General features: G+C 42.2%; 1 protein-coding gene across 4 annotated transcripts; it reads left to right on the top strand.

Moving 5' to 3' along the window:
* The first annotated feature begins 5,840 nt into the window (after positions 1 to 5,840).
* Positions 5,841 to 22,150, top strand: LOC124145967 (regulator of nonsense transcripts 3B-like). Of its 4 annotated transcripts, none has more exons than XM_046515965.2 (13): positions 5,841 to 6,002; positions 6,749 to 6,855; positions 8,308 to 8,414; positions 8,809 to 8,907; positions 9,331 to 9,441; positions 11,184 to 11,266; positions 11,773 to 11,961; positions 13,673 to 14,049; positions 14,319 to 14,495; positions 15,609 to 15,743; positions 16,010 to 16,055; positions 17,784 to 17,954; positions 21,504 to 22,150. In XM_046515965.2, the coding sequence occupies exons 1-13, from the start codon at positions 5,904 to 5,906 to the stop codon at positions 21,642 to 21,644; spliced, it is 1,842 nt and encodes a 613-aa protein (XP_046371921.2). In that variant the 5' UTR covers positions 5,841 to 5,903; the 3' UTR covers positions 21,645 to 22,150. The 4 variants fall into 4 exon arrangements, with proteins under 4 accessions (XP_046371921.2, XP_046371918.2, XP_046371923.2 ...); XM_046515962.2 differs by having other exon boundaries at positions 16,007 to 16,055; XM_046515967.2 differs by lacking the exon at positions 17,784 to 17,954.
* The last annotated feature ends 1,764 nt before the right edge of the window (positions 22,151 to 23,914 follow it).

The following is a 23,914-nucleotide window of genomic DNA, read 5'->3' as shown; positions in this document are numbered from 1 at the left end:
TATTGCTTCCTGTTGTTTTCTATGAAGGCCTCGTCAAGTTGGTGGCTGCTGGTGGTTTATGTTGCCTTTAAGAAACTCCATTAATAACAATGTGATGGCCTTCAACAGAACTCAGTGGTCTAGTGGAAAGAACATCTGCCTGGAGAGTGGAAAGTCTATGGTTCGACCCCTGGACGCGTCATGCCAAAAGGAGGTACTACATGTTACACTGCCTGGCGCTCGGCATTAACAGGATAAAACAAGGACTGGGCGGCTTGGAGTCAGTATACAGTATCCATGTTAAACTGCAAAATGGTATCTCACTATGAAACCAGCGTTAGCCCATCTTCCCGAGGCAAGAGAGTTAACTGACTTAAAAAGTCCAGTTTCCACCCTTGCCGAACTAGGCTGTAATTACTGGACTTGATCGTAGCGCCACCAGTGGCTATTACCAGTTATGTCCCTTCTAAGCCTCTCCTATGGAATCAGATTCCACCGCTTGTATCACTTGCGTTTGCTTCACACAAAATGACTGGTTGGCTTGGAGTCAGTATACATATAATCAAGATCTATACTGTGATAAAACGGGTCTTGCATCGCGAAATGCATCAAATCACGTGAGCACCTTGATTAAAAACATGAAAAGATTTGGAAAATATCTGCTGACAAGTTGGCAGTGCACATGATTTGCACATCCTGCAATCGATCGAAATGTGCATGACAGTTTATGAACCGGATTTCAATTTCGGTGTGCGATTTTGATTGGACTATGCATAGACACGTTGGTCCAGCCAAACTGTAACTCCATAATTCCTGCCTAGTTCGGCAAGGGTGGAAACTGGACTTTTATAGTCCGTTAACTCTCTTGCCTCGGGAAGATGGCGTTAGCCTTGATATGTACAAGCAGACACACACACATGCATGCACATCGCTTTAGGAGAGAAATCTTGAATGCAACGTAAACCCTATTTCACCTCACCTATAACATTACTATCTTGATCAACCAGTTACTGTCTTTTAAAACACATCTGTGACATCATTCTAATGTTTGAACGTTCCATATTTTTTCAGGAGTGGACAGTTGTTTGTCAATTGTACATTATCTTGAACCAATATTCAATTAATTTACAGTTGGAATAGACAGAACTAACTTGCATCCTTAGACAAGGGAATGATTTTAAATTTTGTAGGAAAATACGTGTCGCCAGCGGGGTTCGAACCCAGCATCGTTTGATTTGACGTCTAATTATCGATGGTGTGAAATGAACTAATATTTTCAAATATTTGCATAGTCTTTTAACTCTTAAACAAATGTGTACATAATCATCTGTTACAGCAGGGTACCTACAACAATGTTTATAATTAAAGCTGTTAGGTTAACCGTTGACAAGAAAAATATTTGGGAAAACACATACACTTTTTCAGGACTTTACATTTCCTAAAGGGGGCACGGGTGGCCCAGTCGTCTAAGGCGCTGCAATTTGCTGTACAGAGTTGCATCCCTTGGGCATGCCAGAAACCTATGATTGTGGGTTCGAATCCCGGTTCGCCCCGATTATGTTTCTAGGTTGGTCAGCACCATACCCGTGCCCGTGGGTATCACCGAAGTGGTAAACGTCTGAGACCTGCGTCACTTCGGGCTTTCCTCCCACATTAAGCTGACACGACGTAATATCACTGGAATACTGTTAAAAGTGGCGTTAAACCCAACTCACTCACTCACATTTCCTAAAAATCCCCATCAGCATGCTTTTACAACGTGCAAACAATTGACACAATACTAGTTTAGGACCCTAGGAAATTATGAAGAGCGGTGTACAATGTATTGTAAACATAAGCTTGGTGCACGTGCAACAGCAGCAGAAAACGTATTCCTTCTGCATCACGCAAGGGCGACGCACACAGTACAAATACAGTCTGTTTTATTTTTCAAGTATTTTGCACAAGAGAATGTCTTGTCCAAGTGTAAAGGTAGGGATGGGTTTTAAGCAGGAAAACATCCTCGTAACTCTTCATTCCTTGAGGAAATAACAGGGCCTCAGCCCCTGCTCCATTATTACTAAAGAATGGAGAGTTATTCGGACATTCCACTCCACGTAACTAATATTTATAATAAACAAATTCACAGACGAGGCCGAGGATCATTTGAGAGTAGTGGGAGAATAACTTCAGTCAGTTTATAATTGTGAGATCTAGCTTGTTCTTATAGACCTGGATCAAGTTTTCTAGAAAGACACCATTGGTCCTGGTCAGACTGGTCTGCAATGATTTTGTGCTCTTTTTTTGCAATATACCGTATTCGACGTAATAAGCACCCAGGGCGCTCTCAAAATTAGAAATAGGGGGCTCTTATTGGAATATTATTTTGGTGAAAAAAACCAGTTGAAAGTTTGTAAATTTCGTGGTTTATGCTGACAACCTGAAATGTATATATACGACATATATATTTTTCCAGGATTTAATTGCCCATAATTAAGGGTGCATATAACTCACCAGTGCGTATTATACATGAATAAATAAGTCTTGTGTACATTGATCGGAAGGGGGTGCTAATTGAGATTGTTCACTAACGAATATATTAGCAAATATTGCTGTGGGCGCTTATTACGTCAAATACGGCAATACTTTGTGATTCTTATTAAATTAAGATAATGTGTTGGGCGCAAACCATACAAATAGAGACAGAAGCCTTATGTTGGCCAATGTCGCCCTTAAACTACAGTAATAAAAAAAAGGTCAATGACCACCTGATTCGTTCCCATTATACTACTTAGCATTACCTAATGGGCCAAAAAAGTTGTCTTCAGTCAAAGATGTGGACCTTAGCAAATGGTGAGTAGTACACTACAGTTAATATGTCAGATTCATTATACTAATGTGAACTGACCGCCTCTGTGGTCCGGCTGGAGAGCGGCAGGAAGGACCGGGATTTGATCCCCGGCTGAGTCACACCTAGACTTCAAAAGATGGTACTTGTTGTTACCCTGTCTGGCGCTCAGCATTAAGGGGTTAAAACAAGGGCTGGTTGGCTCAGTCAGTATACTGTGTCTGAGTGGGGTATTCATGTTAAGATAGGGCATGGTATCTCAGTGGCTAGCACTATAAAATCGGCATCAGTCTAGACTAATACAATGGCACGCCCGCACGCGTACATGCATGTTTGTCAGTATATAAGTGGAATAATCTGGGACACGACGTGAAACCCCAATTCACCTCACCTCACTAATATAACAAAACAGGTGGTCCTTACCTTTTATTGAGGATTACATAACACCACCACATCTTTGAGTGAGTGAGTGAGTGAGTTGGGTTTAACGCCGCTTTTTACAGTATTCAAGTTATATTGCGGCGTGTCAGCTTAATGTGGGAGGAAAGCCCAAAGTGATGCAGGTCTTAGACGTTAACCAGTTTGGTGAAACCCACGAGCACGGGTATGATGCTGACAAACCTAGAAACAATCGGGGCGAACCGGGATTCAACCCACAATCATAGGTTTCTGGCGTGCCCAAGGGACGCAACTCTGCACAGCGAATTGCTGCACTTTAGACGACTGGGCCACCCGTGCCCCCCTCCACATCTTTGAAAACTGATATGTGTTTGGGACCCAGCTCCACAATGCCGCACAAACATACCTGTTCTCTTTTTTTTATCATCCTCTGCATCATAAGAGGTGACTAACGATCAACTATTTACAGACCGCTGTCATATAGCTGGAATATTGCTGAGTGCAGCGTTAAACAAAAAACAAACAAATCATGTAACTACAATTGCGAGTTGATTTCCAAAGATAAAAAGAAGACAAAAAATATTTGATACAACACATCATTTACTCGTCTACTCTATGCAGAAATATGTTACAAAGTCCTCCCTGAACCTAATCAGCAGGTTGGACAGTCCAATGTTCACTAGTTGATGACCTCAACACTGCAGCAGTCGGCCATCAGTTACTCTTCTCGTCAGGTATAGACTCCAGCCCCTGCAACAACAAACACATGGAACCAGCATGATCAGTACGGGTTCATCGTGGTTAGGGGCGGTCAGGTAGCCTAGTGGTTAAAGTGTTCGCTCGTCATCCCTGAGACCATGTTTCGATTCCCGACATGGGTACATGTGTGAAGCCTATTCCTGCTGTCCCCGTTCAAGATATTGCTGGAAAATTGCTAAAAGCAGCGTAAAGTGAGTGAGTGAGTTGGGTTTAACGCCGCTTTTAACAGTATTCCAGTGATATTACGTCGTGTCAGCTAAATGTGGGAGGAAAGCCCGAAGTGGTGCAGGTCTCAGACGTTTACAACTTTGGTGAACCCCACGAGCACGGGTATGGTGCTGACAAACCTAGAAACATAACCGGGGCGAACCGGGATTCGAACCCACAATCATAGAATTCTGGCGTGCCAAAGGGACGCAACTCTGCACAGCGAATTGCAGCGCCTTAGACGACTGGGCCACCCGTGCCCCCTACTGAGGTAGCAAGCATATCATATTCCCAATAAACATTTGGAATTGTTTTTGGTCATGATCTGATGATATTAACAGGTATTTTGATATTGCATTCATTGAAATATTGAAGAACTAAGTATTAACATGATTAAAAGCTTTTGCTTTTAACTATCCACATATCAGTGAAATAAAAGTCAAACTTGTATAGCTGAAAAATTACTTTCAAGTATCACAACCTGAACATGGAAATTTTACTTAAAATTTGTGACTTTTTAAAACCCTTTAGCCATGTCAGCTGATACTTGTGGCCTCTGAGAATGCCCAGATAAATCCCTGAACACTTCAAATTTCTTGAACGCACCCGTGGCACATATTCACTTCCTGTTATCCTCTTGTCCCTGAGATATGTGTTGTAGTCCATGTAGAGGCCTGCGTCCCAGTTTCTTTGACAACTCTGACAAAAGAGAAATAAGCAAAGCTCTAAACTATTCCACTCAGAGGTTGTTTGATTGTTTGTTGCTTAACGCCGCACTCAGCAATATTCCTGCTACATGATGTCAGCCTGGAAATAGTGGAGTCTGAACTAGACAATCCTGTGATTGACATCATGATCATGATGAACATTGATCTACGCAATTGTGATACGATGACATGCAATGATGCATCAAGCAAATAAGAAAGCCTGACCCTCCAGTTAACAGAAAGTTATGGGGTGTACTCTCTTGTGGGGATATTTACTGTTCCGCGTCATATTCACAGTAGGCTATCACTAGCCTAGATTGAACACAGAAATGACTTTGACATTGACATCAATGGAAAACGTTTATGCCCTGTCAAAACGTAATTAACGGTGAACACGCATACCTTTCCGTTGTAACTCAGTTTACTTATGACCCAGTTTATGTACGTTGGTGCAGTTATGCAGCTCATAACGAGAGCAGCACTCGGCAGTATTTCGTACCACATTTCGATTTTCCCAGTAGTGAAGGGCACACCCGAAAGGAGAAATATCTGAACTACGTTAGTAAACAGGGTGAGTTGGGATATTTACTTCATAAAAAGTATGTAACTTTGTTGATATTGATATAAATTCGACTTTATTGTTACAGGTAATCCACAACAAATAATATCCAAATAATTGGAAATCACACGTAACGTTCTACGCTGCTTCCAATGATGTATTTTACAGTAACTTGAGTTCCATGTCCTTTCGGACATCTATCACACTAGGTAAGCAGTAAATCAGTATTCTCGAATTTAATTGGTGATTATTATGAACCGTTTTAAAGAGGTTTAATAAATTCATTATCACACAAAAATATTCTTATCACACTGTATTACTAGAACAAATGTTACATCTACTGTAATTTATGAAAACGAAATTCTCAAGCCTTTACTGCTGTACTCATTCAGTCTAACTGACAACATCCGGTTAAAATGGTGGAAATCTTCATTTACCAGAAAGTAGATAATAAACTGTTGATACAATGACACACGACAGGTCTGAGACTAAATCATCAAAATTGTCAGAAAAAAGAAGTAGTGATGAGAGAAGAGGCAAGGATAGAGAGTCACCTCCTACAAAGGTATATTAGAAGGATACAGAAAATATAGCTGTCTAATTTGAAAATGAAACATTGATTTGGGAACAGAACTAGAAGAACTGTATAATTTGAAACGTTCTAGTCAACATTACACATTCAAACAAAAAGAAAACATCAATCTAAGCCCGTCGTTAATACAAGAATTAATGGGTTGTATTATGTTGTGTTGTCATTACCATGATTACTACATTTAGTCCAGCTGGTTAGTTCAGTTTAACAGTTGTTTGTTTTTGCCGTTGACAGTCAGGGAGCATGAGTGCAGATTTGGGGCCACATAAGAGGTGGTATAGAATATGTTCAGCATTATTATCATTCAAGGATCCAAGGGCAAAGGATAGAGTAAGGGGTTACCAACCCTTACCCTACCAGAACTAACCCTAATCGAAAGAGCCACCAATATTATTTTTTTTATACTAATTAATTTTTCTTGAGATATATATATATTTATTATGATATAATTGGGTTGTCAGCAGATTCTAACGACATGTACTTTGCCGGTCACTCTCCATGGTATCCAGCAATTAAATATAACTTTTAAAGTGTCTGAAAATTGTGTGAATAAAGTTGAGGTGTTCAGAGAAGTCTGATTTCATGTGGGTTTTTGCAACAGAGATTTTCTGTTCTTTGATTATAGCTGCTATGAGGTGTTATGATTTCAGATAGGTGACAGAATACATCACCTTTTTTTACTCAAAATATTATTGATAATGTCTGTGAATGCATTTTAGGTTGTGATTCGGCGCCTCCCTCCTTCACTGACACCGGAGGTCTTCCTTGAGCAGGTGTCACCTCTCCCCAAGTATGACTTCTTCTACTATGTCAAGGCTGACATGAGGTAGGCTGACAAATAGGGGATCTAACGTCCAGATCCTACTCACAATGTGCATCAAAGTTAATACAACAATGTATTTTTCTTTTGATGGAGCTCTCTTATTATCATGATCATTTACTCGAACAGCTATGAAAGAAAATTATGTCATCAGTTTGGAATGTAGTGATCTTATCCAACAATTGATGACATCATATTTCCAGCCCTCTAAGTGGCGACCATATTGTTTGCCACTGTTACCTAATTGTATGATTTACAATCATAATTGATCTACTGCTCACCACTTGGCTACAAAAATATGGCGACAATATCGACCATATTTTCCTGTGTTTTGTGCTCACATTTTGCCCCCAAAATACAGCTGTGTAGAGACTGATCACTGTATTTTATCCTGCATTTAGCTGACATCATTCTGCATGATGCTGTTCAAATCACTGTGCATTCTCTTGCTTTAAATTTAAAAGTTCATTGCAAAACTATACCTTATGACAGTGTAATTGAGGGTTGAGCAAACTTTATTCCTTAAATGTATTATTCCTGGTGAAATATTAGTTTCAATTACAATTTCTTCCAATCATTATGTTAAAACTCTTTTCAGTTTTGATACTGGGTATTTTTCATCAAGCGACCCGTGAAGATGCAGGGTAGAATAGGTCTTCAGCAACCCATGCTTGCCGTAAAAGGCGACTATGCTTGTCGTAAGAGGTGACTAACGAAATCGGGTGGGCAGGCTCACTGACTTGGTTGATGCATGTCATCGATCCCAATTGTGTGGATTGATGCTCAAGATGTCAATCACTGGATTGTCTGGTCCAGAAGTGATTATTTACAGACCACCGTCATATAGCTGGAATATTGCTGAGTGCGACGTTAAACAACAAACAAACAAATGTCATCATGCATGGTGATGTTTTATCACAAGTTTCCCATTTTCATATACCAAGTTTGTTATCTTCTGTTCGTTCACCTGAAAAGATACCAGGTATTTTCTTACTGCACAGTATACATGGTATATGCAGAATAGCAATTTCCCCCGAAACTTGTACCTAAGAATGGGGGGATGTTCATTACACTCAAATGTGCAATACACAAGAAAATACAAAAAGTTGTTGACTAAAGATTAGCATAGAAAACCCTTCTGTTATACATTTGCTGTTTCAAATTAACATGGTTAAGGTGAGATTTGAACCTTTGTAAGAATTATTCTGTGAAAAATTGAAACATAAAAATTTGAGAATAAAGAGTGAGTGAGTATGGTTTTACGCCACTTTAAGCAATATTCCTGTAATATCACGGCTGGGGACACTGTAAAACGGGCTTCACACATTGTACCCATGTGGGGAATTGAACCTGGGTCTTTGGTGTGATGAGCCAACGCTTCAACCACTAGGCTACCCCACCACCCCTTGAGAATAAAGAAATAATGGAAGTCTTATCCTGCTTCTTGTTGTGTTTCAGCTTGGGACAGTATGCCTTCACCAGAGCCTACATCAATTTCCAAAATGCTGAGGACATGTATACCTTCAGAGATAAATTTGATGGCTACATCTTCATTGACAGCAAGGGTAGGCTGTCCGCTTGTCATACTCCTTGCTTTAGTGATGTGTTCAATGTCATATGTTGACAAATACCATTTGAAACTGTCTGGTTCCCTTGGGGAATATTAAAAGGAGTAAGATGCTTATGACATCTCTACTCCACCCCCACCCACAAAGGGGAGACATTGTCATACTTCATATTTAGCATGAAATTGATTAATCACAGGCCCATATGGGTAATTGATATCTGTAGACATTCAGAATAATTACTTTAGTGTTTAGTGTTAGTCAGGTAGTCACTGTATCATTATGTTGTGATACTTTTGAGTCAAATTTCCAACCAATGACACCTCTAATACCAGATGTTAATTCCTGGAATAATGCCGCAGAGTTATATATAAAAACATGAATGTCTTTTCAGGGAATGAGTACCCAGCCATTGTGGAGTTCTCTCCCTTCCAGAAAGTTCCAAAGAAGAAGGTGAAAAAGCCAGACACTAAGAAGGGGACCATAGAACAAGGTTGGTGTTGCATAATACAAGAAATATATCTTCAGACATGTATATATCTTAGCCTGAAGGGACCCGTGAAGATTCGGGGTAGAATAGGTCTTCAGCAACCCATGCTTGCCATAAAAGGCGACTATACTTGTCGCAAGAAGCGACTAACAGGATCGGGTGGAGAGGCTCTCTGACTTGGTTGATGTATGTCATTGTATCCCAATTGCTTGGATCGATGCACATGACATCAATCACTGGATTGTCTGGTCCAGACTCGATTATTTATAGATTGCCGTCATATAGCTGGAATATTGCTGAGTGTGGCATTAAACAACAAACAAACAAGCAAACTTGGCCTGAAGGTACGCAAGAGCTTCGTGTAAGGAAGTTTGAGAAGTATGTCTGTACCGATACCCTGATTAATCTCACTCTTGTTGACTTCAGACTCGGACTACCAGAAATTTCTGGAAAATCTGCAGAACCCAGAATCTGAACCTGCAGCCACCATCGACTCTTACCTGGAGGAGATAGAACAGAGGGAGAGGGAGATGAAAGGTGAGTGTCGCACTTTGACAAAACAATCTTTGCACTACAATTATTGTAAATCCTTAAGATCGAGATCTTAGGCTTCCGCTACAATCGCCATCCTCTTGCACAACGCGATTGTAGGCCAAGATCATTGTTAGCTGCAGTTGAAGCTTACAGCTGGTTCAGAGCAATCTTAAGTAGCTAAGATCTTTGTTGTCCCTGAGTCCAATTGATAAAATGGAATGCAAGACAGGGTCTGTTGTACATTAGGCAATTTGCTTCACTTTCAAACATGGCTGTTTCATGTCGTTATACTGTGTGATTCGAATCAACACTTCAACAACACGAAAAACGCATCATAGATATCACGCCAAACATTGTTAATCGCGATAGTGAACGCCATAATTATTGAGTTGATAGCTAAAAATGTCATTCCCATCGACTCTATACTGAAAGAAGTGTGAAGCAGCATACCGTTTCACTAATCAGGGGAAGGATAAGAACATACTTGTCTGTTTGTTTGTTGTCTATCGCCGCACTTAGCAATATTCCAGCTATATGACGACGGTCTGTAAATAATCGAATCTGGACCAGACAATCCAGTGACTGATATCATGAGCATCGATCCACGCAATTGGGATCAATGACATGCATCAACTTAGTCAGCGAGCCCGACCACCCGATCCCGTTAGTCGCCTCTTAGGACAAGCATAGTCGCCATTAACGGCAAGTATGGGTTGCTGAAGACCTATTCTACCCCGGATCTTCATAGGTACATAGTTGTCTGAAAGTTGTTTGTAATGGTCATGACCTCTTTGTTAACTCAAGGGCAGCTAATCATAGATCATACTCTAGATAGGAGTGGTTTCCCTTTGTATATGTGCTGTCGCCCGTGGTGCACCTTGTGGAATGTATTAATGATATTTTCAGTTTGTAGACAGTATTAAGTAGTATCTTCAGTGTAAAAAGTACTGCTAACAGCTTCAGTAGCAGAGCCATTAGTGTTGTCATTTGATTGTGACCACACTGTGACCAATGACGTCACAATGGTCTGCAAAGCATTGTGATGCAATTTCATTGCAGCGATATCTACAGTATAGATATCGCTTGATCTCACCTAAGCGATATCTCCTGTCGGAGCCAGTTTTGGATGATAAATATACCTCCACTGTTGATGATTACGATCTTAAATCCAGGCTCTCATACAGTCACACTAAGCTCAGTTTGTGCAAGTGGTTCACTTACCTACCAGTCCACTACTATACCCATCTGAGTTTCGTCTTCTACTTTCATCTAGCTGCAGGGGTGCACAGGTGTCCCAGTCGTGTAAGGCACCGCTATTCACTGTGCAGAGTTGTGTCCCTTGGGCACGCCAGAAACCTATGATTGTGGGTTTGAATCCCGGTTCGCCCTGATTATGTTTCTAGGTTTGTCAGCACCATACCCGTGCTTGTGGGTTTCACCGAAGTGGTAAACGTCTGAGACTTGCATCACTTCGGGCTTTCCTCCCACATTAAGCTGACACGCCGTGATATGACTGGAATACTGTTAAAAGCGGCGTTAAACCCAACTCACTCACTCATCTAGCTGCAGGCTCTACTATGGTTTGTCTGGTCCAGGTTTGATCAGTGTTGTGACAGGACCCATTTTCCACCCACTCATTGACTGAAGTATTGGACAACACAATACATCAGTACATACATTCGAAGAAATGTTCTTATGATGAAAGAAGCTAACAGATTTTGTAAGACACATTGCTCTGTTTGTAGCAAACCATGGGTGTCCTAAAACAACAACACCACTGATTGAGTACCTGAAGAGGAGGAGAGAGGAGAAGAAAGTGGCCATCCAGGTAAAGATGAGGGTAGTGGGACGTACAGGGTATTAAGGAAGTGGCCATCCAGGTAAAGATGAGGGTAGTGGGACGTACAGGGTATTAAGGAAGTGGCCATCCTGGTAAAGATGAGGGTAGTGGGACGTACAGGGTATCAAGGAAGTGGCCATCCAGGTAAAGATGAGGGTAGTGGGACGTACAGGGTATTAAGGAAGTGGCCATCCAGGTAAAGATGAGGGTAGTGGGACATACAGGGTATTAAGGAAGTATAACGCAACTATAACAGCCTTGAAAATGACAGTTGAAAAGCCTTGAAAAGGCCTTTAATTTTAGTATTCCATATCTGTATGAACCTTGTTTTGTATGACACGTCGGGAGGACAAACCCCGACCTTTCTCCGGGCAGATGTTCTTTCCACTACACCACAGAGGCAGTTTAGTTTACAAGGAGGGAATTCTACCTGTAGGGTTATCATTACTGAGATAATGTCAACATGTGTGATACACAGCTTTATTCTGCTGTAGAAAATGCGTGAGGAGAGGAAGAGGCGTGAACTGGAGCGGAGGCGGGTGAAAGAGGATGAGAAGAGGAAGAGGAGGGAGAAGGAGAAACTGATGCGAGAGAAGGAGAAGATGCGAGAGAAGGATGGGAAGGACAAGGATAAAGACAAGGACAAGGAAAAGGACTCGAAGAAAGAAGACCAGCCCGTGAAGGTGGGTGCTGGGGCAGGTAGTGAAGGTGGTTCAGAATCCCGTATAGGTGGGTTCTGGGGGAGGTAGTGAAGGTGGTTCAGAAGCCTGTGTAGGTGGGTGCTCGGGGAGGTAGTGAAGGTGGTTCAGAAGCCTGTGAAGGTGGGTGCTCGGGGAGGTAGTGAAGGTGGTTCAGAAGCCTGTGAAGGTGGGTGCTGGGGGAGGTAGTGAAGGTGGTTCAGAAGCCTGTGTAGGTGGGGTGCTGGGGGAGGTAGTGAAGGTGGTTCAGAAGCCCGTATAGGTGGGTGCTGGGGGAGGTAGTGAAGGTGGTTCAGAAACCTGTGTAGGTGGGGTGCTGGGGGAGGTAGTGAAGGTGGTTCAGAAGCCTGTGAAGGTGGGTGCTGGGGGAAGGTAGTGAAGGTGGTTCAGAAGCCCGTGAAGGTGGGTGCTGGGGGAAGGTAGTGAAGGTGGTTCAGAAGCCTGTGAAGGTGGGTGCTGGGGGAGGTAGTGAAGGTGGTTCAGAAGCCTGTGTAGGTGGGTGCTGGGGGAGGTAGTGAAGGTGGTTCAGAAGCCTGTGAAGGTGGGTGCTGGGGAAGGTAGTGAAGGTGGTTCAGAAGCCTGTGAAGGTGGGTGCTCGGGGAGGTAGTGAAGGTGGTTCAGAAGCCTTTGAAGGTGGGTGCTGGGGGAGGTAGTGAAGGTGGTTCAGAAGCCTGTGTAGGTGGGGTGCTGGGGGAGGTAGTGAAGGTGGTTCAGAAGCCTTTGAAGGTGGGTGCTGGGGGAGGTAGTGAAGGTGGTTCAGAAGCCTGTGTAGGTGGGGTGCTGGGGGAGGTAGTGAAGGTGGTTCAGAAGCCCGTATAGGTGGGTGCTGGGGGAGGTAGTGAAGGTGGTTCAGAAACCCGTATAGGTGGGTGCTGGGGGAGGTAGTGAAGGTGGTTCAGAAGCCCGTCTAGGTGGGTGCTGGGGGAGGTAGTGAAGGTTGTTCAGAAGCCTGTGTAGGTGGGGTGCTGGGGGAGGTAGTGAAGGTGGTTCAGAAGCCTGTGTAGGTGGGTGCTGGGGGGAGGTAGTGAAGGTGGTTCAGAAGCCTGTGAAGGTGGGTGCTGGGGGAGGTAGTGAAGGTGGTTCAGAAGCCCGTATAGGTGGGTGCTGGGGGAGGTAGTGAAGGTGGTTCAGAAGCCTGTGTAGGTGGGGTGCTGGGGGAGGTAGTGAAGGTGGTTCAGAAGCCCGTATAGGTGGGTGCTGGGGGAGGTAGTGAAGGTGGTTCAGAAGCCTGTGAAGGTGGGTGCTGGGGGAGGTAGTGAAGGTGGTTCAGAAGCCCGTATAGGTGGGTGCTGGGGGAGGTAGTGAAGCTGGTTCAGAAGCCTGTGAAGGTGGATGCTGGGGGAGGTAGTGAAGGTGGTTCAGAAGCCTGTGTAGGTGGGGTGCTGGGGGAGGTAGTGAAGGTGGTTCAGAAGCACGTATAGGTGGATGCTGGGGCAGGTAGTGGTGGTGGTTCAGAAGCCTGTGTAGGTGGGTGCTGGGGGAAGGTAGTGAAGGTGGTTCAGAAGCCCGTGAAGCTGGGTGCTGGGGGAGGTAGTGAAGGTGGTTCAGAAGCCTGTGTAGGTGGGTGCTGGGGCAGGTAGTGGTTGTGGTTCAGTAACCTGTGAAGGTGGGTGCTGGGGCAGGTAGTTGACATCCATAAATTCTCTTCTTTCTGTGTATCACTTAGAAAACATATGCCATGCCTGTCGTGTTGCAGCTGCTGAAGAACCCTGAGAGGGAGAAGGACAAGGAGCCAGTCAAACCAAAGGACGAGAAGCCAACAGGCAGGGAAAACCTACGCTTCTCAAAAGAAAACCGAGAAAGAGAAAAAGCCAAGAATGAGAAAAGAGATGAAAGACCGAAGTCCGGTAGGGACACAGGTCGGGGGGGAGACAAGGGCAGGCAGGGGAAGGAGGACAAGTATGGCGACAAGTCGGGGGATAGATATGACAAGTACGAGAAGTCCCGACCCAATAGAGAGGATCGAGGGGACAAGTCAAGATCTTATCGAGATGACCGTCCGCCGGACCGACTCCGGTCGAGGAATGACCGGGATAGAGACAGGGATCGTGACAGGGATCGCGACAGGATGAGGTATATATCTCCTTCTTGTCTCAGAAGATAGATGAATGAAGCTGTTCATATGTTACAACATCAAGGGTTATGGCACAGAAGTATCAGTAAAAAATGTTTTATAATTCCTCCTGAGAAATATCAACTCTCTGTTCCAAACTGTTAATCTTGTCTATGAATTATGTATGTTAAATGACAGATGTAAGCCGTTATTGAAATGCTATAAACTCACTCACTCACTCACTCACTAACTCACTCACTCACTCACTCACTCACTCACTTTTTTGCAGAGATGATCGTCCAAAGTCTGGTGGCTACGGCAGGAAACAGGATGGGTACTATGACCGTGATGACAGACCGCCACGTGGTAACAATGACGACAGAAAGAAAAGTGACCGCTACGATGACCGACCAAGATCAAGTGGTTCCAACACTGACAATAAGCGAAAACAAGACAGTTCACAAAAGTAAGGGTGTGAGTTGTGAGTGAATAACTTAAACTGCAGTCAGTCACTTTTTTGGCCATACAAACTGGTGATCGATGGCATGAGCATCGATCCACATCACCATGACACACCATCAGCTAGGTCACACATTGTAAACACCTATGTCAGTTTAAGGTTTATGTCCCTTTTGACAGGCATGGTGAAGTCTGTATGGATATTTGAAAAGTATTCTTAAACTTTTTAACAAATATGAAAAATGTGCTTACATCTGGAAATAGCCTATTTAGACATCAAGCATCCATATGATTCAATGTGTGTGGGTGAGTTTAGTATTCCAGTTCTATGCCTGACATGACTACCGTATTTGACGTAATAAGCGCCCTGCCCTAATAAGCGTCCACTGTGATATTTTCTAATATATTGACTAGTGAACAATCTCAATTAGCACCCCTTTCGATTGATCAATGTACACAAGACTTATTTATTCGTGTATAATACGCACTCGTGTGTTATATGCACCCTTAATTACAGGCAATTAAATCCTGGAAAAATATATCTGTCGTATATAAACATTTCAGGCTGTCAGCATAACCATGAAATTTACGAACTTTCAACTCTGTTTTTTTCACCAAAATAATATTCCAATAAGAGCCCCCTATTTCTAATTTTGAGAGCGCCCTGGGAGCTTATTACGTTGAATACGGTATGTGAAATATCTAACTCACCTTGCCTGGGAATTTCAGCTGGTAGTAAAGCTCCGCAATGAGGAGATGGTAGTAGCTTGATTTTGGAGGAAAGCCAGAAGTGATGCAGGTCTTAGATTTTTCCCACTTTCATGAAACCCATGAGCCAAGTATGAAGCATACACTCCTAGAAACATTATCAGGTGAACCAGGTTTACAAGGGAGGCAACTCTGCACAGCGATTTGTGGCGACTGAGACAACTGGGCCACCTCTGCTACCTGATTCCATTTGAACTTTTAGTTAACAATAATTAACTCTGCATTGCAACAAATAGTAAAAAAACCAGTAAATGTCAGACAATTTTCCACAGTTTGTCGAGAATTAACATTAACTCAATATCTGACTAAGCGTGTGTGTTTCCATGTGTAGAAAGTGATTGCCTGTTTGCAGGGATGATAAGAAAGATGAGCGGAGAGAGGAGAAGCCGAAGTCTGGCGGCAAGAGTGGGTCGGAGGAGAAGCCGAAGTCTGGCGGCAAGAGTGGGTCGGAGGAGAAGAAGAAACCAGAGACATCGCAGGAGTCAAGGTCAGCCGAGCAGCCATGTTGTAATTTTGGTCGTGAAGATCTGGGTCCCCACAACCCATGCTTGTCTTAAGAGGCGAAAGCGCTTGTCGTAAAAGCCGACTAATGTGATCGGGCGGTCACTGACTTGGTTGATGCATGTCATCGTATCCCAATTGCATATATCGATGCTCATGATGTCAGTCACTGGATTGACTGGTTCAGACTCGATTATTTACTGCTCAAAGGAGCATTAACTCACACACACTTTGATCTTTGGCCCTCAGCAGCAAGAAGGAAGGGGAGGCAACTCGTCCTGAGCGTGAGCGACACAAGGTAAGGCGTTTGAAGAGTTACCTGTCTTGTTTGGAGGTACAGAGTAGTGTTAGTGTTAGTGTTAGTGTTAGTGTTAGTGTAACCCCTTACTCATATTATTTGTTAATGTGCTAGCGAGGAATAGTTAGGTATCCATTTTGATACAAAATGCTTTAGACATGTGAGAGACATTACATTTTTTTAGATCATACAAAATGTTTAATTCCTTTGAAAATACATAAAAACTACTTTTTGAGACTTTCCAGAAATGAAATAAATTTATAATAATCAATTGATAAATTTGGATAACCTCATGTGATTTGTTTCCATGGCGATTGTGTTGTCTATGAGTTCATCTGACAGGATGAAGCTAATGGACAACAATCACTATTCCAGGGAGTTGTCTGACTAGTCAAGGGAGGTAACTCTTGCAGGGATTTATCTCGACCTGCTCTCAGCCAGATATACGTTCTCAAGTCTGCAGCAAATGCCATTAAATATTCCCAAAATGGAGTTTCAAATTTTCCAATTCATGTCAATTAATATCTAATTTCATGGCTTTGTAGAGATCACCTGTATTTCACTGACAACAGGACAAGTAATAAGTGGCATTGATGCTTAGTTAAAATTAATTTTTTTGCATGGAATACAATCTCAAATTACAATGTTAAAATACATGTATATGAATTTAAAAAGACAAGAAACATGCCAGTTTTGAACGAAATATATTGTTTTCCCAGTTTACCTGTCAGAGGCACTTACTTTTAAATCCTGGATAAGTCCCAGTAATTTGAATAGATATTTCTCATTTTGAGAAATTTATACTCTTCCGGCACTCTGTTGAACATTAACTGCAACTACATGCCTAAATATCTTAAAATCTAAGACATCTAGCTTATTAATGCAGAGCTCCAGATAACTTTTTGGACAAATGAGTTTTTACTCGAAGGTTTCCATTTCAATTGGGTTATTACATTTTCATTGGGTAACCAATATTTTTTCACTCATCTAGTCATCACTCTATTTGGTTTTCCCAAAAATGAGTAAGCATTTTGAGATTTAAAAAAAAATGAAATAATGTTTTAGATGTAAATTACGGTTCTAAATATGGGCTTGACTTGGAAAGTAAATTAGCTCATAATTGTGTTTCGGAAATTAGCTCCGTTGTACACATGCTGAAAAAGCTTCATTGGGTATTTACGCATGCTGTTTTCAAACAATTGAGTTTTTCATTTAATGCATGCGTTTCTGTAAGTTAATTGAAAGTAATTGGGTTTTGAATAGTTTTGAGGGGTATTTGATGCAAATAGCTTATCTGTAGCTCTGTGAATGTGTAGACCTTTGGGTTAGTACTCAAGCATCATTGGCCAAATGGTCTGTGAAGTCAAACATTTTGTCTGATTTATCAAATCACCCATTTCTGAATCCTTACCCCCACTTTCTGAATCCTTACCCCCATTCCACAAAGCGATCATAGTGCTACGACCATCGTAAGTGTATGTTAAAATATGGGAGTAACGATTATCTAAGTGCAACGATCGCTTTGAGCAATGGGGCCAAGTTTCCTATATAGACGTGCGGTGTGTGAATATTTACTTAACATGTTCGTGTTTATTATCATTATCATCATTCATTCACTAGATTTTCTTTCGATTATGTGTAGGTTTTGGAGACTGCATGGCTTTTTCAAATGTGCATTTTGTTCATTTCTTGTTTTGTTTCTTCTGTCCATTATTTCAATGGGAACAGGTTGATAGTAAGAGTGGGGAAAATTGTAACGAGGATCCTAAGGATGTAAAAATAGACGACAAACGGAAAGACGATAACCGATCGAGCTCTTCGATCAGTAGAGGAGAGGAGAGTGAAAAAAGTGGACAGGAAAGTTTGGGGGACGGTGATGAGAAAAAGAGACGACGCAGGGTAAATTAATTCGTTGTATACAGTAATTTAACTCACAAAGCTCCATATCATGCTTTATCTGTAATTATATCTTCGGACGGAAACAGTTTGGAGCCAAGATGGTAATTCTGAAAGATTTTGTCTCTTTACATATTAATGTTGGTCTGGTTTCTCAAGGCTGAAGGGGTCCAGGTACTACAGAAACGTACCCTAGGATGAGTCCATTTCACCGCAGGGCCGCAGGGCCGCAGGGCCGCAGGGCGCAATGCACATAACCAGGTCTTTAGGTATTCGCCACTTCCTGTATGCCAAACTGCAGTTAAATTCAAAATGGCACTACGCGCTCGACAGGAGGAATTTTTAGATTATCTTCTGAAGCCTTTGACAAGGCTGTAATGTTCAGCAAGGTTAGAGCTCTTGGCAAAAGATCGTGCAGAAGTAACACGCATGCACTCTTAACCAGGCACCCCGGAACTAGAACATGAACCCGTTTCGGTTTCCGTTTCGGTTTCCGTTTCGGTTTCCGTTTCGGGTTGAGGAATATGGACTTTAGGCCGTTAAGGGTACCAGGTATGTTTCTATATTCTAATTTTGGCTAGGGTACATTTCTGTAGTACCTGTGCCGACAACGACCCCTCCTGTAGGTTCCCTTCACTTTATAATGAAGATGTGTTTATGTGTCATTATCGACAACCATGCACACAGTGGACACAGTTACAGCCCTCATGGTCTTATAAAGATACACTTCTGCATCACCCATGAATAGATACGACCAATTTGCAGTGCAGTCGCCCCTGTGGGGATCCGTGGTTAGAACTGGTTCTCAGCTATTCTAGTCATAAAAGTCAACACATGGTCAGGATCGATAACATAGTTGATAGCCCATCCTAGTATCCCGTATTGGTCACTCACTCACTCACTCACTCACTCGTTAATAAAAGTTGAAGTGTGATTTATCACAGTGATAGATTTTGTGCACATAACCATGAAGAATTCATGACAGACTTAAATTATTTTGTGTTGTGAAAATAAATCATGTTGGAAAATTTGTGATGTTGATAGTCAACTTTTTAGGTTTTGCTACTAATATATCGTATTACAGTTGAAAGCCTTGAAAAGGCCTGGAAATTTTAGTGATCCATATCGGTATGAACCTTGTTACAGACCACCGTCATATTGCTGCAATATTGCTGCGTGCAGCTTTAAACAACAAACAAACAAATAAACAAGCAAACAAACAAACAGTGTAGTCCGTGTTTTTAAACAAGTCTGGCTCACTCAGATCTTACAACATTTCTTACACATATTTGACTTCAGTGAGTTATATACAACTTTATTTCATGAACCTACTGAGATTACATACAGGTCACTACTTCAAGGCGGTCACATATATTCATGTGTGCTGGGGACATGTAGTGTATATACAAGACCGTGAAGTATTGACAATGTGAAGTGACAAAATTCAAACCTATCTTTTATGGAAAGCTACAGTTTCAGCATCTTGTAGAGCATCAGTACATGCTCCATTAAGAAATCAAGAAAAGATTCCTCGTGGTGAATGCAATTATTCTGAATTTAGAAATCGTAAATAAAATTATATCATGCCCTTTCAATTGATGCAGCAAAAGTTGGACAAGTAGCAGAAGGATTTTGAAATTGTCTAGATGCTTTTAGTTTATAATGTTAGTAGAATTGATCATTGTGTGTATGATGAAGATGTGGAAGTGTGAGGGCTTGCTTCTGATGTCCACTGTGGTACATGCGACTGTTGTTCCATTGTTAGCATGCTGCAGCACAAGGTCCTCCCTGCCGCCGTCGCCCGCATGTTCAGCACTTGTTAATCTGGACACTGTTAGTCTGGATACCCTGAAACCCTGTTAAACTTGACACTGTTAGTCTGGATACCCTGAAACCTTGTTAACATTGACACTGTTATTCTGGATACCCTGAAACCTTGTTAACATTGACACTGTTATTCTGGATACCCTGAAACCTTGTTAATCTGGACACTGTTAGTCTGGATACCCTGAAACCTTGTTAATCTGGACACTGTTAATCTGGACACCTTGTTTTGTTGAGGGCAACATACGGTTATCGGTGGACATAACTTATATTCGTTTGTTTGTTGTTTAAGGCCGCTCTCAGCAATATTCCAGCTGTATGACCACAGACTGTAAATAATCGAGTCTGAACAGACAATCCAGTGATTGATATCATCAGCAGTTGGGATACGATGACATTCATCAACCAAGTCAGTGAACCTGAACAACTGACCCCGTCAGTCGCCTTTTACGACAAGCAAAGTCACCTTTTACGGCAAGCATGGGTTGCTGAAGACCTATTCTACCCACGAATCTTCATGGGGTTATAAGCAAATGTGGTAGTAGGTTTATAAGTTATGTGACCCATGAAGATCCAGGGTAGAATAGGTCTTCAGCAACCTATGCTTGCCGTAAAAGGCGACTATGCTTGTCGTAAAAGGCGACTATGCTTGTTGTAAAAGGTGACTGACGGGGTCAGTTGTTCAGGCTCACTGACTTGGTTGATGAATGTCATCGTATCCCAACTGCTCATGATATCAATCACTGGATTGTCTGTTCAGACTCGATTATTTTCAGTCGGTGGTCAAACAGCTGGAATATTGCTGAGAGCAGCCTTAAACAACAAACAAATGAATATAGGTTATGTCCATCGATGGCCGTATGTTGCCCGGTCTGTCCAGCTGTTGTTCCTCAGTGTCGACACTGTCCTGTGGTTTTAGATGCTTTGTTCAGACACTACCAACCCTGTCACTGTTGTCCCCACCTGCCACCACATATTCATCGAATAATATCGTTCTCATTTGGCTAAAAAAAATAAGTCTTGGTTCTCAGGCACAGCCTGCATCATCATAAAGTCTGCCGCACGTGTCGTTTTTATTTCCATTTTCCAAAAAAGAAAGAAATCCTAAAACTTAAAAACAATGCGATCCAATGTAGCACAACGTTACTTCCCTTTACACGCACACCGCTTTACTGCTTTACTGCGCATCTCGGGTTATGGTCATGGTGGCAATAGGAGTTTGTATGCTTGTTTATGTAGGCAGGCACTTTCCCAGGTTGATGGTACACAACTGTTTATTTGGTTCAACACTAGTTTGAACAAGCCAAAAAAAAAAAATGCGACCGCCCGCCCTCACTTTATTTTCAAAAGTCATTGCCTGAGAACTAATACTTTTATTTTTTTTAGCCTTTGTTAATGTCGTTATTAGCATTTATTTACTTACATTTGTTTTTTTCTCTTAATTTATCATCACTATTAATTTTCTTTTGTGCAGTGTTAACATTCATTTTGTTAAATTCTTTCATATCAAGTAAATCAGAAGATTTGTTAAATGTGGATTTTTGTTCTTGTGATTTTCTGGTGCTTTGTGTCTTTTAGATTTATTTTGCAATGTTAACGGCGTGAACACATTTAGCCCGCATGAAACAAGCAGTGATTGTGCTTCTGTGTGAGTTGATCTGTATGACACTGACTAGGCAGTAGGGCTGTTTTATCAGTGACCATGACACTAATTTTGTGCTGATGCAGGATCGGCCAGAGAGACAGATCTATGTCCCACGGCGAGCGCTCGAGAGGCAGAAACAGGAAGCAACCAAAGACGGGAAGGAAGGTCAAGGTGACAAGGCTCAAAGTGCAGAGAAGTGCGACAGCGAAAAGGGTCAAGGTTGAAGCAAGGACAGGATTTTATTTATTGAGTTTTACTGAGCGTCATACGAGTCCCTTGAAGTGACGTATAATGCATGAATGGCACACTGATATGTATGTCCATACGGAGATGCACTTCATTTGATATTTGGAGAAGTATTTGAAAGGTGGGTGGGAAATATGAAACTCATCACATACATATGTTCAAATTCTATCGGAATTCTTTTTGTTTTTGGAAATGGTTAGAATATTTTGAGACAAGACATATGCATTCTTTAGTTCATGTTTTCATAATTTTCGTATCACAGTAAGGTGCTCAACGTGTCTGATTTTTCATGTGCATGGATCTATTCGTTTCATTTGTATTTTTCCAAATAATGTTTGAAGTCCATGAAAGTGTGCTGGGCATATTGATCATGATGTGCAGAATGTACACTGATGACATGTGGCTGTGGAGGACAGAATGTCCTTGATCACAGTGAGATGAGCAACACTGCAGGTGTTCTGCTGGTAATAAACATGTGTAACAATGTCAGTCTTCTGTGTTGTATTGTGGGACTCAGCTTCAGTTACAGATCAGCTGAACACCCTTCATCTTGATGATATGCCTTCGACAGGGATATTCTGAAGTGAGGATATATTGGACTGGATGTTTGGAGATGTTGGAGTGAATGAGTTGGGTTTAACGCCACTTTTAACAGTATTCCAGTTATATCAGGCATGTCAGCTTAATGTGGGAGGAAAGCCTGAAGTGATGCAGGTCTCAGACTTTTACCACTTCGGAATGGTGCTGACAAACCTAGAAACATAATCGGGGCGAACGGGGATTCGAACCCACAATCACAGGTTTCTGGTATGCCCAAGGGACGCAACTCTGCACAGCGAATCGCGGCGCCTTAGACGACTGGGCCCCCCCCCCGTGCCCCCTGGAGATGTTGGAGTGGGAATAGGATGTGATTTTGGCACAGGACTCATGCATCTTAAGCTTTATTTTCAGTAATAATACACAAAAGTAAATATTGGAGCATGCACGCACGTGAAGTTTTAGAAGACAGCCGCAATGTCGCAATAGGTATTGCAGTTTAAACAGTGGATGTTTGTGTTGAGACAATGAATGGGAAGAAGTTAATCTTTGTTGCTTCCCTTCACTCCACTCCCAAAACGACACAAAATGAGTCCTAAGATCACTCAAGTCAGTGAGTCTGAACAATACTACTCAACTCCCCATAGGGATTCTGTTCTTGGTCACACTCTTATGAAAGTCAGGAGCCAACAACGTATATACATATATACTTTTGTTTATTATGAAATGAAGCTTTACATGCGTCAAGTTCAGCCCAAATCACATCCCTTTTGTACACCTACATCTCCAACATCCAGTCAGATTTGTCCCCCATCTGGGCACACAGAATATCCCTCACAAAAATGGAGTAGTTTACATCACAGTTGACAGTATGTGGAACTACCGAGAAGATCCGGGGTAGAATAGGTCTTCAGCAACCCATGCTTGCTGTAAAAGGCAACTATGCTTATAGTAAGTGGCGACTAACGGGATCGGGTGGTGACTGATATCATGAGCATCGATCCACGCAACTGGTATCGATGACATGCATCCACCAAGATAGCGAGCCTGACCACCCGATCCCGTTAGTCGCCTTTTACGACAAGCATAGTCACCTTTTACGGCAAGCATGGGTTGCTGAAGACCTCTTCTACCCCGAATCTTCACCGGTCGAAAACTAAGAAAATAGCAAACAACAGTGGATATATGATTACCAGTATTCAATAAGACACTGATCAGGGGCAGTACTCATAATAGTTGTTGGGATTCGTTGTTAGAATATAGGTCAACCCATGCTTGTGAAAAGACGATACATGGAGCCCGTCGTCAGGCTCTGTGACTTGGTTGATGTCATGTCTTGTATCCCAATTGCGTGGGACCGCCTCCGTGGTCTAGTGGTAGAAATTTAAATCCTACTTATTACCCATGGGATTTTGGATGATCACATTCTGTACGGATAATAAAGTGTTACTAAACACTGAAATGCCCATTTTTGTGTTATTTTTAAAACGTATTTTGTCTCTTAACATAATAGTGCAGTCCAGACGAGTATGCTTGTCGTAAGAGGCGACGAACGGGATCGGATGGTCAGGCTCGCTGACTTGGTTGAAGCATGTCATCGATCCCAATTGCGTGGATCGATGCTCATGATATCAATCACTGGATTGTCTGCTCGATTATTAACAGACCGCCGTCATATAGCTGGAATATTGCTGAGTGTGGCGTAAATCAA

The sequence above is a fragment of the Haliotis rufescens genome, unplaced genomic scaffold (genome assembly GCF_023055435.1).
Source record: "Haliotis rufescens isolate VD_foot unplaced genomic scaffold, xgHalRufe1.0.p SCAF_9, whole genome shotgun sequence".
Classification (NCBI taxonomy): Eukaryota; Metazoa; Mollusca; class Gastropoda; order Lepetellida; family Haliotidae; genus Haliotis; species Haliotis rufescens.
The sequence above is the reverse complement of the archived record's forward strand: the minus strand, read 5'-3'. Positions and strand labels throughout refer to the sequence as shown.